General features: G+C 34.1%; 1 protein-coding gene across 17 annotated transcripts in view; it reads left to right on the forward strand.

Annotated features, from left to right (window-relative positions):
* LOC110110672 overlaps positions 1-13178 on the forward strand; it is a 42463-nt gene that overhangs the window by 12742 nt on the left and 16543 nt on the right. For 3 of the 17 annotated variants that reach the window (XR_003703184.1, XR_003703183.1, XR_003703187.1), the window contains 3 exons: positions 1609-1672; positions 4861-5358; positions 5450-5792. Coding sequence is in view for 8 of the 17 variants with exons in the window: in XM_028701143.1 (XP_028556976.1) it covers positions 1609-1672; positions 4861-4950; positions 5072-5154; positions 5273-5358; positions 5450-5579; positions 6732-6769 (491 nt within the window). In the remaining 9 variants the exon portion in view is untranslated. Of the gene's footprint in view, positions 1-1608; positions 1673-4860; positions 5359-5449; positions 5793-6731; positions 7152-9058; positions 9649-13178 lie in introns of those variants that run through there. The other 14 variants (XR_003703181.1, XR_003703182.1, XM_028701144.1 and 11 more) reach the window with 14 other exon arrangements.

Below are 13178 nucleotides of genomic sequence, written 5' to 3' on the forward strand. Positions count from 1 at the left end.
GGAGGGAAGAGAAGTGTCCACATATAATGTATGTGGACCCAAATATTAAATGTGATTAGAGAATTAAATCTGATTTTATTTTTAGATTTAGAGTGATTGGAGGGGTTTCTAAAAATATGTTTGTTAATTTAGGAAACTGATGAGGACATCCATCGGAGATTTCAACATACTTACCATCGGCGGGATTGTAGATCAATGGCTACGATTTATAGTTTCTTTTATGATGTTTTAGTGCATTTCTTTCAATTATTTTTTCAGTTTTCCACTTGTGCTCTTATGAGGGATTTGTGTCATGTTGTAGCCTGAGGGCATTTGTGTCTTTTACATTTTGTGCTTTGGAGGCCTATATATAAAGGCCTACTATTTGTATTATTTTCTAATGATGAATTATGAAGAAAATTTTAGCTTTCTTTGATCTCTTAGTGAGTGTTATGCACAATTTGCTACAGGTTGTCTGCAAAGTTATTTTGTTAAAAAATAAGCAAATATAATATTACTTTGCATTTAATTTCGATATGCACACATTAAATGATCAGGATCGTCAGGACATCCGTCAAGAGTAAAAACTGCACTTATGTTACTCTTCAAAACAGCTTCAAGAGGCTCATGAGCATAAATCTAATCTATATATAATCATAAATCTGTCATTCATTTGCACAATTGGTTATGTTACTCTGTTGCAGCTCTTGAAATCACATATTGATTATAAAATGTATTCAATAAGCTGTACGGTAATCAGTTGCAGTTATAAAATTTGATATAGAAGAGAGTTTGTATGACTTGGCAACAAAGTTTATGCACAATACCCATTTGCGTTATCATTTTTTTAAGGATGCATTTTTCGATTTAAAACTGTAAATAAATTAATTACTTTCCTAATTTATATAATGCACATGATTGAAGAGTAACATAAGTGCATTTTTTACCTAATCCTAAATCATTTTGTGCGGCGAAATGCACATATTACTTTACACTGTAGCTCTTGTAAAAAATTGAATCACAGTTTGCAATAAATTTTGCATTCAATATCTATGTAGTATTTATAATCATAAACTTGATCCTATAGCAAAGTAACCCTTATGCTATTCTTCATGCCTTTTCTTGTACGGTAATCAGTTGCAGTTATAAAATACCAAATATTGCTACAATTTAGATAAATATCTTATGCCAAATGGTTGAACTGAAGGTGTTATTTGATAGTTAAGAATCTTAAACTTCTGTTAATTAAAATATCGGATTCAGGTCTGATATGTAGTCACAGGTATCTTTTTCTAACATTAGAACCACATTTAGCTAGATTATGATCTTCATGAGTAGAGAAGTGGGTCTAATACTAGGACATATATGGTTGATCGGATCTTGTTTTCTTCTAGATTTGTAGAAGTGGGGTTTTTATGCTTGTGCTTTCATTTGGGGATGCTATTATTGCTTAGTTCTAGGATTTCTCCAGAGACCTGATGGGCTAATTGGAGTAATTAGATTGCTTGCTGAATTCAAATTTATATGTATTTTTCCATCACTCTATATTATTTGATATTTATGTTCTTGAATGCATCTCATTGTTTCAATCTGGCTGCAATTTGATTAAAAGTATTAATCTGGTTGCAGCTCTTGAATGTTCATTAAAAGTAATTTGTGTTAATCTGGTTGCAGCTCTTGAATGTTCGTTAAGGTACTTTTTCTTTCTTATGTGTTCTTGCTACAAATTTTAGTATAGATTTCTGTTTAAATTTAGAGTTGCATTTCATTTATTTTTTATGTCTTTATTTTGATTAGTTTCTCCAATTATTTTCTAGATTTATTAAAGCAATACCAAAAAACTAATAAGCAGCAAGCACTGTATGAGACATCAAAATTAATCCTCATCATTCCAAATAATTTTACCTCCCTTGAATGGGCATATTTTCTTAAATTTGACATCTCCAATATCTTATTCTACTTCATAATTTTTTTTTCTCTAAATTATGTATGACATCCTATGTTGCACCGATACGGATACGGCGACACGGATACAATACGATACGGATACAGGACATGTCAATTCTTAAAAATACAGGATACAGGTACGGCGCGGACACGACATTATAATTTATAAATTATACATAAAAATTAAGAAAGCAATCAAAACATAATATTTGAAATTACAAAAAAATGGAAACAACATCATTTGTTGTAGCATTGTAGCTTATAATATCAAAATATAAGTAAGCATTAAATGTCTAGTACAACAACAAAAGCATAAACATAAATTATCTAGCACATGAAGTTTCAACTATTCAATAGAAGGAATGATATAATTATCTTCTTCATTGGTTTGTCTTTGAACTTCCATATCATCTTCAATAAATATCATAGCTTCTAATTCAGACTCATCAAGTGAAAGATTAAATATTTTCATATGATCAAGAGACTCAAATCCATCTCGAAAATGAGAAAATTTTGCTCGCAACCGCGGAAGCAAATACGACACGTCTTTTTTTTCGGATTTCTTTTTGTTTTTTAACGGACACGCGTATCCGATACGCTTGTCCTTTTGAAATTAAATAGTATTTTAATTGGATACGGCTTTGGCGTATCCGACACGTATCGGTGGAGTATCGGAGGTGTATCCGTGTATCGGTGTATCGGATACAGCACGCCTTCATAAATAGGTATATCGGTGCAACACAGATGACATCTAAATTATAACATATAAATTTTCTTTGTGAGGAGATTATTTGTAAATGATGCTCTGTTTATTATAATTATGTTTATCCTTTGCTTGAAATTATATATTCAGTAAATATACGAAACTCACTAGTTTTTTGAACTCATTTTCACATTTAATCTTTGGTCAATATCAATGGAGCCAATGATTTTTGAATTCTCTTTTTATAAATTACCCTAAACTACGACATAAAAATATAGCAATAGAATCTGAACTATTGAAGCAATTTGATGACAAAGGACATCATGGAACTAAATTATCGTGTTCAATCTGTGGCATAGTGATGATGGTGTTATGGAGCTTGATTTTTACACAGATTCAGAGGATATACTGATCACTGGAGGGCATGTGATGAGGACATAAGATTTCGACACGTGTATCATCGCCGGAGACGCAGATCGACGGCTACGATCCAGAGCCTTTATATTTCTGATTTACTTGTATTTTATTTATGCTTGTATTTCTATTTTCCTAGTTTGTCCCCGTGGGCATTGAGTCATTTATGTAGCCCTGAGGGTATTGTGTCATTTTAGATTTATTTTATCTTGGCCTATTTAAAGGAGGCCTCATGCAATGTATGGGATGATGAATTGTTAATGAAAAGCTTACACTACTTGTTTGATCTCTTAGTGAGTTCATGAGAGGAGAATGATCTCTTTATGAGTTCCGAGATTCCCAAGATCTCTTTGTGAGTTCTTGAGGAGGAGATACTTGAGGTTTGTAGCTTCCTTGATTTTTTCCAAGTCTTTCTCTTATTTTTCCTGGCCTTAATTTTTGCCCTCCACAAAATCCCCCTTGCCGTTGGCCTCCTTGGGCCGCCCAAGCCACCGGCCACCGCCCATCACCCTCCCCCCCCAGCTGCCGGCCTCCCTCCCCCCATTTCCTGTCTCCCCCCATTCCCCCCCTCTCCACACCTCTACCCGCCGGCCCCCTCTTGGGATCATAAATTTGAAATTCAAATTTCCCAAGAGGCATTGATAACTTTCCTAAAATAAGTCCAAGATTTTAGGCAATCTTCATAATTGAATTTCAATTCAAATTTGAAATTCAAACAATTGCCAATTACTTGCATTTAAATTAGGAAACTTCCCCTTTTTATAAAATCTGAAATTTACTTCAGATTTTCTTCAAATCTTTGATTAATCGTGTAAGCCCCACCTAATTAACACCAATCCCTCTCCCTCTTCTCTTATTTGGTCAGCCCCCTCTATGGGCCCTCTCTCTCTCTCCCAAATTAACTCCAATTTCCCCACTAAATCAGCCCCAATTCCCTCCCCAATGCCGCCCCTCTCCCCTTTTGGATTAATTTGAATTTTCAAATTAAATCCCTCCCCAAACCACTAAAATCTGAAACAACGTCAGATTTTCTGCAATTCCCTCTTGGCCTCCCACCCTAGCCGATCCCCTCCAAGTCCTCACACCGGCCCAATGCCCTCCTTCCAAGCCGCCACCTCCACTCCCTCCTCTTTCCATTGGGACTCCATCTCCCGGCAAGGATGCATGGCGGATCCGAAAGTTGATCACGGCTTCGCTTACACCGAACAAGAGGAGATTGACATCTTCCTCTCCCCCTTCTACGAGCCGGATTGGGAATACGACGTCACCGTGGAACGTTACGTCAATCACATAGTTTATTGCCTTGCCGGAACCATCAAGCTTCAACGACCAAGAACTCCGTGGACTCTTATCGGACACCCACCCGCTTCCCCAACTCCAGCTTCTTCCCCGGCGACTAGTCCTCTCGGCATCACTTGTGTGATAGTGGCATCTCTAAGTGTTCTTGCAATCCTCCTCCGCTAGCCTCAACTTTCAAGAGTTGAGTGAAGGATCTCTAGGTGAAGGATCTAGATTTTAAATTTGAGGCTTTGTTATATTTGCTATTTTCATTACCTATTAATCTTTGGTTGTTATTTTGCAAGTTCTAATAATTTCAAAGTGTAACCTATTGCTATTGCTTAATCTCTCATGTTATCTTCTTAAACTTCCATTTGAGTAAACAAAAGAGTTTATTGGTAGTCCGCAAAGTTTACCACTTTTATTAATCTCTTAATTACAATTCTTGTTATCACATTTAGTTTCACATCAGCATGTAGAGCAAAAGAAAGTAAAGAGGTTTAGCACCGAAGCTGAACTAACCCAAACAAATGTTGCAGGTCGATATCAATATTCACTCAGCGTATACTCATCAATCTTGTATCTGAAGTTGCCACAAAACTTCAAGATATTGTTACGTGGTGTAGAAGTTGAGCCTCACCACATTGTTTTTGATATTAACAAGATGAGAAATTTCAGTTGTTTTGTTATAACACGCATGCTTGTTTTGTTATACTGACGCTTCTTTCCGTCCCATCTTTCCACTACTAGGCACCCTTTTTCAGATTCAGTAAAACAGGATGCCTCTTCTGATGGCTTGTATGAAAGTAACATACATTCTGGGGTTTCAAATGGTGTTGTACTTTCCGCTTCCATTGTGCTTGCCCAAAAAAATTTGCGATATTATCTGCTCTTTGAATGAGGCTTCTGTTGACCTTGCGGATGAGACTTTTTTTGCAATTCCATTTGCAGGAGGAAAGAAAGTCAAAGCTGACCGGGATGAATCATCACCATATGCAGATATGCTTGCAGCAAATGATGCTGCACAACGATGCAAGGTGTGGAATTAGTTATTGCCACCTTCTGAAGTTTGTTGCATTTATATGCATGTCGTTAAATTTGGTGTTCTTCTTCATTTTTTTTTTCAAGGAACTTGGTATTTCTGCTTTGCATATTATGATCAGGGCCACCGAGGGGAATAAAACCAAAACTCCATGTCCTGGTGCTCAATCTGCTCTTAGGGCTACTACACACTCTGGAATGAAAATTGGGCGCATTTGTAAGTTGTATTGTTAAATTTACTTATTACATTCATGGTGGATGCGTTTGTTCTGGAGGAATTAAAGCCTTAAAGAAATATTTTTTGCCTTATAGTTCCCATCTTACATGTATAGGTCATAAGAAATTATTGTAATACTCACATATTCCTATCTTTTTACATTTCTCTGTTTAAAGCCATTGAAAAGCAAAAGCTGAAGTAGAATTGAATTTTCTTTTCAATTTACAAATTTTCCTACATTATACAAGAACCCTAGAAAAAGAGCTACATTTTTTTTTTCAGCTTATCCTCAACCAAAGTGGCAGGTGAAAATTAATTTCATTTTCAATAAAGTTTTCATTTCCTTGTCGTTTTCTCTCTTTCAATTCCTTCAAACCAAATTTTCATGTTGTAATAATTGCTTCTTTTTACTGTTGAATTATATGATTGAAGAGTCTGAAATTATTCTCGGGTAGCATGCGTTCGTTATTGTAATTACTCTCCATAGGTTTTAACATAGAACTTCCATCATTAATAGGCAATAGCAGATGCGTACAGGAATATAGTAAGAAGGTAAAACAATATGTTTTATGCTATACAAGAATTCAATAGATAAGGCGTGTAAATTAATAAAAATCATTGCTCAGTTTGTCCCCTGCTAAAAATACATCTGAACCCACTCTATGTGGGTCCATAGCATAAAGCCTATTGAAACTGGAATGAGATTATTGCAAATAAGAGTTATAAAGAAATTTTTGTCAACTTTATTCTCACCCGTTTGATTGTGAAAAGCTGAGTGCTATTTTCCTAATTTTATTTGGCTGAAAAAAAAATCTTAAGAAGAGGCCAAAGTTGGACACGAGACAGCGGAATAATTTTAATTTTCTCATTAATAATGTGTAGGAAACTGTATGAAAAAAAAAAATCTACAGTATCAAGGTTTAACTCTCATCTATTAATTATAGACCGAATATAAAATTATTAAACAAAATACAGTTAAGTTCAAATTTCTTCAAACCAAACATACTATACCCTCCAAGCTGAGAAATAAAATCTTTCAACTATAACACCCAAGCACATGCTGCAAAGTTTGTTGCTCTTACCTTTTAATGTGCTAAGTGCTACTAAAATTTTCCGTCCAATCTTTTGATCTTAAATGTCTGTTTCTTCCAGCACAACAATTAGCGAGGATTTGGGGACAAGTTGAATAATACATTTTAACCGACGAAACTGGGACACTTATACAGAGAATAGAATGGTCTTCAGAAGATGCTGTATTAGTGGCATATCTTATAGGAATGAAAATGGTGATGCTTTGAAAGGTTAAGCCTTCTATCTTTAAATAATTCACTTCATGAAATTCATAGGTGCATTTTTATTAAAAAGTATTTTAGCTTATTTCTAAACTTTGACAATTGGAGGGTATGATATAACAATTTGTTGGTAGAAACTTCTCTTAAACATAGAATTGCATAGAATGAACTTAAATCTCCATTTGATTTACTTACTAATGTATTTAATATAGAACTTCATGTAGCACGCAGTATAACTTTGTCCTTGTTTTGACTATAGTGACAATATCTCACACCTTAATTGGCTGTCCTTGATTATTTTGCTTCCATACATCATCTTTGCTTAGCTGATGATCCATAAGAGGATTCTCATTTATTCTTTTTTGCTTTAGTTTCTTGTGATTCTAGAATAGCAGTGAATGTTGATTTTAATTAGAAGATAGAAGATTATTTGAGTGTTCTTCAGATTTATGAGTCATGAACTAAAAAAAGAAGGATAGCGGAACAATATGAACCTTAGAAGTAGGACTTGTATGAATATACTGTTAACATTTATGAGAACTAGGGAAAAATATGAAATTTATTTCAATATGAAGCTGCTCAGATGAATTATTGTACACTCTTGTGGAGATTCTTGTAAGAGAGAGAGAAAGATGAGAATGATAGAATTAGTTTTTGTAGAAGAAGTTACGGAGATTGTTGTAAGAGGGATAAAGATGAACATGATGGAAAAGGTAGATAGTCTTACTAAGGTCTAGAATAATGCTTATACCTGAGTATAATATTTCCTTATTCTAATTATGTCCCATTGATTCATATAGGAATTCAATATTATGAAAGAGAAATTGAATTGCAGAATTGGAGCTTCCGAACATATAAATTCCAACAAATAAAATTAGTGTACAAAATTGATGGGGGAAAAATGAGTACATTATTCCAAAATATTTATGCAAGTAGGAATGGAAAAAATAAATTGAGTAGTAAAAAAAAAAGGTTTCTAAAAAGGTAGGATAAAGCTATTGATAAAAAAGATAATGATGATATGAAATCGGTTTGTTGATTTAATATAGGATGAGTTAAAAAAAATAAAAAAAAATATAGGATGAGTTTCTATGGGCTGATGCTTAGCTTTTTTAGGCTGCAGCCGATCAAGAATATCTCAAATGTGTGATTTTTAGATTGAATTTAGTTAGCAATGACACCTTAAATTTTATATTGTTCTTGTTTATTTTATGTCCTCTTAAAGTTTATCAAAAAATTTTAAATAAAAAACCTTATAACAAAGAAAATTTTTCTAAATGTGAATTCATTATTTTTTAATATTTATTTTAAAATATTAAACAAAATGATATTATTTATTAAATTTAAAATTTTTATTTTAAAAATTTTATTAACGCGCATTTAATGCGCGTGTCATAAAATTAGTATTTATCAAGGTCATGATCAATCCTAGGGTAGACATTAGATGCTTAATTAGCATAGCTAAATTGAGGAAATATCTAGCGACCAAACCCAACTGAGGGTTCCATGAACCTTCTGTTTAGCTCAGGTGGGGTGGAAGCCAATCAAATTAAAAAGATTTACTCATTTTTGTGTAAATCAGATGTGCTATGCCACTTTACAAAAGATAACTCACATAATCAAAATATAGAGGCGCAATCATTGGGACATTAGAATACCAAGTTTATATCATCAGGTAATTAATGAATTAAATCGCATTTGAATAAATTAAAGATCGTATTGAATGATCATTTATCATACAATACAAATCATCTGAATGCTCTCTAGATTAACCTTGATTAGTCTTGTACGATCTAATATTTGATTTAAGCTAAATGTACTGAACTATTTATAACTGAGCATGATGATCTATGGCGGTAATGAACTAATCATACTATACGAATAGAGTCAGCAGAGTTGAAAATTTAGTGTTTTTAGAAGCCTGCTATCAAACTCTTTTTAATTCATTTTGAAGTGTCTTCGGAAGTCAAAGGAGTATTTCTTCTTGAGAGAGAGTGTTGAGGATAGGATATTGAGAAAAGAGTGAAAAAGGATGAGACTGTGCGAGAGGGAGAAGATCTTTGTGGCTTTCAAGATAGTGTGAGAGGAGTTTTCATACCGTTGCTTCAATAAACTTGTACCTAACTTTCTACATGTGATAGTGTTTGTCTTGAGGGAAGCTTTATGAATAATCCTTTGGTGTCAAAGGCTGTTGGCAACTCCACCGCACTGGGAAGGTGAAAGTGATTTCGACAACTCTGTCGCATCGGGAAGTTGAAAGTGATTTGGGCTACTCCGTCGCAGTAAGAAGGTGAAAGGAATTTTGGCTCGCTGCAGCACCGAGGTTGTGAAAGGATTTATGGTCTTCGCCAAACTGAGGAGGTGAAAGGGATTTTGGCTCTCTACCGCACAGAGGAGATGAAAGGGAGGCTACTCTGTCATACTAGATTGGTGAAAGTGATTTATAAGGGCTTCTCCGCCTAGCCGTGGGGGTTAAAGGAGAGCAAATATTATTTAGTTCAATACTCGAAGAAGACTTTGGGGAGTGGACGTACGTCAAATTGACCAAAGCACCATAAAAATCCAGTTTGTGTTCTTTTATTTTTTGTATTTATTTTCTGCAGTTTTTAATTTCCTGCATATCTTGTTTTCTGCAATTTGGTTTGTGTTTATATTGCATTTCATGCATGAAAGGGAGATTGATACATTTGATATGAAATAAATGTAGTAGATTCATGTAAGCAAGAAAGGCTGCCTATTAACACTATAATTAATTTGGGGTGGCTATTAAAACATTATACCCTGCACAGGCGAGTGGGTCGGCATTCTTTTCTTTAAAGATAGTTTGTGGTATTATCCTGATTGTAGCCTATAATTAATGATCGAATTACGCAGACGAGTAGAGAGAGATGAATCTTAAATGATTATTGAAACTCATATGTAATGATAAAATGACAAAGACATTTTAATGATATTGATAATGATGAATATATATGAATGAATGAAAACGCCACAATAATACTAGATGTTTTGCCTTGTTGAACCTTATATTGAATCATATATTGTTGCAATTTGACATTAATATATCGATTTCATAAGAATAAATAATCAATAAGATAAATAAGACGGATGACTTTGATAATATTGAATTTTAATTTCTTAGAGTTTAGGGTTTTTATATAAATATGTATTACATATGCCAACATATCATATAATGGGCCCGTGTAGCGCAGCATTATTTCAGGGTGAACTGCCCCTGCTCCCAACGTGGTCAACCTTGTGCTTTGTCTTTGTTAATTGGGAGTAAAGGTCAACGAAAATATATGAGTAAAGAAGTGCGACCACGAATTATTCAGCAAGTCGTGGGGTGTGTTTGTCAATGGTTAGAAAGGTTCTACGGGATTTAGGGTATGCACCTGGATCATTCGCCGTTCAATTAGGCAATCCATTTACTCGTGCATTTATTCTAGGCAACCCACAACTATCCACGTAGTCGCCCAATTTCAAACTCTGCCTTGGAATTCTAAAAAAAACAAACGCGACAGCTGACAAGCTGGTAGACTTTGGCGTAGTCTTCCTAAACCCTAAATTTTAATAATTACTCAATAAATGTTCAAAATAAAGGTCAAAGTCTAACATATATAAGATCCACTCTCGCAACAAAAAAGTACACTAATTTTTTTAGAGATAAGGGATGCATCATCTCTTAGTTCATGGCATTAACTGCAACAGTCAACCATTGTTAGGTATTTTTAATTATGACTGATCCTTAATACATTTAAGTCTTGCATGCAAGATTTTGATATTTTATTTTTTTTGGGTAAATTTGGGGCAAAGCTCATATATTGAATAAAAAAGAATTACAAATAAGTAAAGAGAAAATAAAAAACCTCAAAATCAAAATACAAGTAAACCTCTATACCCCAAGAACAAAAAGGAAGTATCATAAAAGGTTGGACTCAGAAAATGTTCTACACCAAAAGCATCATATCACAAATCAGGAAGAGATAAAATCTTCCAGCCGGCCACAATAACGAGGAGAGCATCAAAACAAGAAGATTGGTTGCCGCAAGCCAAGTAGAAAGGCAAAGGACCCTCACAACTTCAAAATGTTCCCTAGTTATCAGAATATAGAAAAACCGACCATCCTAGGAAACAAATGGTGTAGACCTTGGCTCATTATTGTCCTCAGCCTCCAAAAAAACAGTAAAGAAATGGTTACCACAATCCGGCATTTCCCTCGAAAGCAATAACGTTCAGTATACAGGCATCCCGAAGCCAACAACAGAGAAAAAATAACCATCCAGTAGTTTTCTCAATAATAACAACAATCAACATATGAGCATCATGTAGCCAGCAGCATTAAAAAACAACCACCGTCAAACAAAGGTAATACAGCATAAGCAGAGAAAATCGAGTACCAGGCCAAATTAAAAATGTCCTTCCCCATTCTAGAAAATCTGGAACAAAACGAAAACTTCAGCTCGGGGGGATAAACCGAGCAGTAACTAGGCCAGAATATAATAAAACCTCTCAGCCAACTTATCTCTGCAATTCCAATTTCTAGTTTTTCCTCTGATAGCATAAATAATGTGATTCTTAACCTCATAAGGACTTTCCCATGAATTAGTGAATCTTCTCAGATTTCTTTCCTTCCATATAAAATATACCATAGTTGAAATTATGAAAAAACATAAATTCTTCTCCAAGACATTATATTGAGGGTTATGGTTAAAGAAGTCATAAATTTGGAACAAGTTTGGTCTCAAGTAGAAGCAATTTAACACCGGCAGAATTAAGGTGATAAAAGTGAAAGTAAAATCACATTCAAAGAACAAATGAGAGTGTGATTCGCTGTGCCCAGAACAAAAACCGCAGTTCGGGCGAGTAAGCTCTAAGAAATTTAGGTACTTAAAAATTGAGCAGAATCATAGAAATCAAAATCATTTGTAGACTTACTCTTTAAGATGAGAATTTAATGACTCCTTAGAGCTTACTCGCCCGACCGGTGTTAAATTGCTTCTACCTGAGACCTAGATTATTTTCAATTTTTATAATTTATTGGCATTACATATGCTTCTTTAGCTGTCTGGCGAGTAAGCTCTAAGGAGTCATTAAATTCTCATCTTAAAGAGTAAGTCTACAAATGATTTTGATTTCTATCATTCTAAACATACTTAGCTATCTTTTAAATATTTTTTAAATAATTTTTGGATCTTTGGATTTGAAGATATAAAAAAATTTATAAGAATTTTGCACTAAAAATAAAATTATTGGCATAATTATTTTTATATCATTTTATTATTATATTACAAATATATTTAACCATTGTAAAATTTTATTTTTCTTTTCATTTCTCATTAATAAAAAAGTTTTTGGGTAAAATGAGAGAAAAGAGAGAAAAGAGAAGGAGAAAAGCTGGGGTTTAACGATCGTAGAGCTATTTTTTTTCGTCGAATCAATTAAGAAATTTGTTTGTCTCGATTGAGGCAGATTACATTTTGTCTATTTCAGTTTTCAATAATTTAATTTTTTTTTAGATTCTTTCGATCAAATTTGTATTTTCTTTCAGGCCGCCACTGTTGGCATATGATATTATAAATTTTGCTCAATTGGTCAAGATGGCCAAGAGGATAGAGACTGATCTAGTAGCAATTTACTAGTGATGGATAACAAGTAGGATGTAACGACCCCAAGATCCGTGTAGCGAAAGGATTCCTCTGATCGATCATTCATTTCTTACAAAAGAAAGCCTACCAAAGGCTACAAAACAAAAAGCTGAACTCGACAGAAAGATCTTCAGACTGGAGGCCCTGCACCTGAAATTATCAACCACATATAATGAGCTTCCAAAGCCCAGCAGGTCACCAAAGCCTACAACTGAAATCAAAGCACGACATTGAAAATAATATGCAGGTCAATCAAATCAAATCAAATCAAATCAAATCAAATCAAATCAAATCAAATCAAATCAAATCAATAGGCTATGATCAATGAATCTATACAGGTACGGAAATCAAATCAAATCAGATCGAATCCATCAATAGTCAATAATAAATACAGCGGTAAAAACATCGATAAATCAATTTCCCAACAATCCAATCAGTAAGTGCTTTCAGTCAATGTCTATCCATCGTAGCAGTGTCTATCAATCAATACTATCAATTCAATAAATCGTGTCAATCAATACTATCAGTTCAATCAATCGGGTCGTCTAGTCAATTCGTTGTATCTATATCATTCTTACAAATCAGTCAATCCAATTATTCAATACGATTACTACCGCAGCGAGGACGGTTCAATAATGACGACATACAATGCTACAATA

The sequence above is a fragment of the Dendrobium catenatum genome, unplaced genomic scaffold, assembly GCF_001605985.2.
Source record: "Dendrobium catenatum unplaced genomic scaffold, ASM160598v2 fragScaff_scaffold_1639, whole genome shotgun sequence".
NCBI lineage: Eukaryota > Viridiplantae > Streptophyta > Magnoliopsida > Asparagales > Orchidaceae > Dendrobium > Dendrobium catenatum.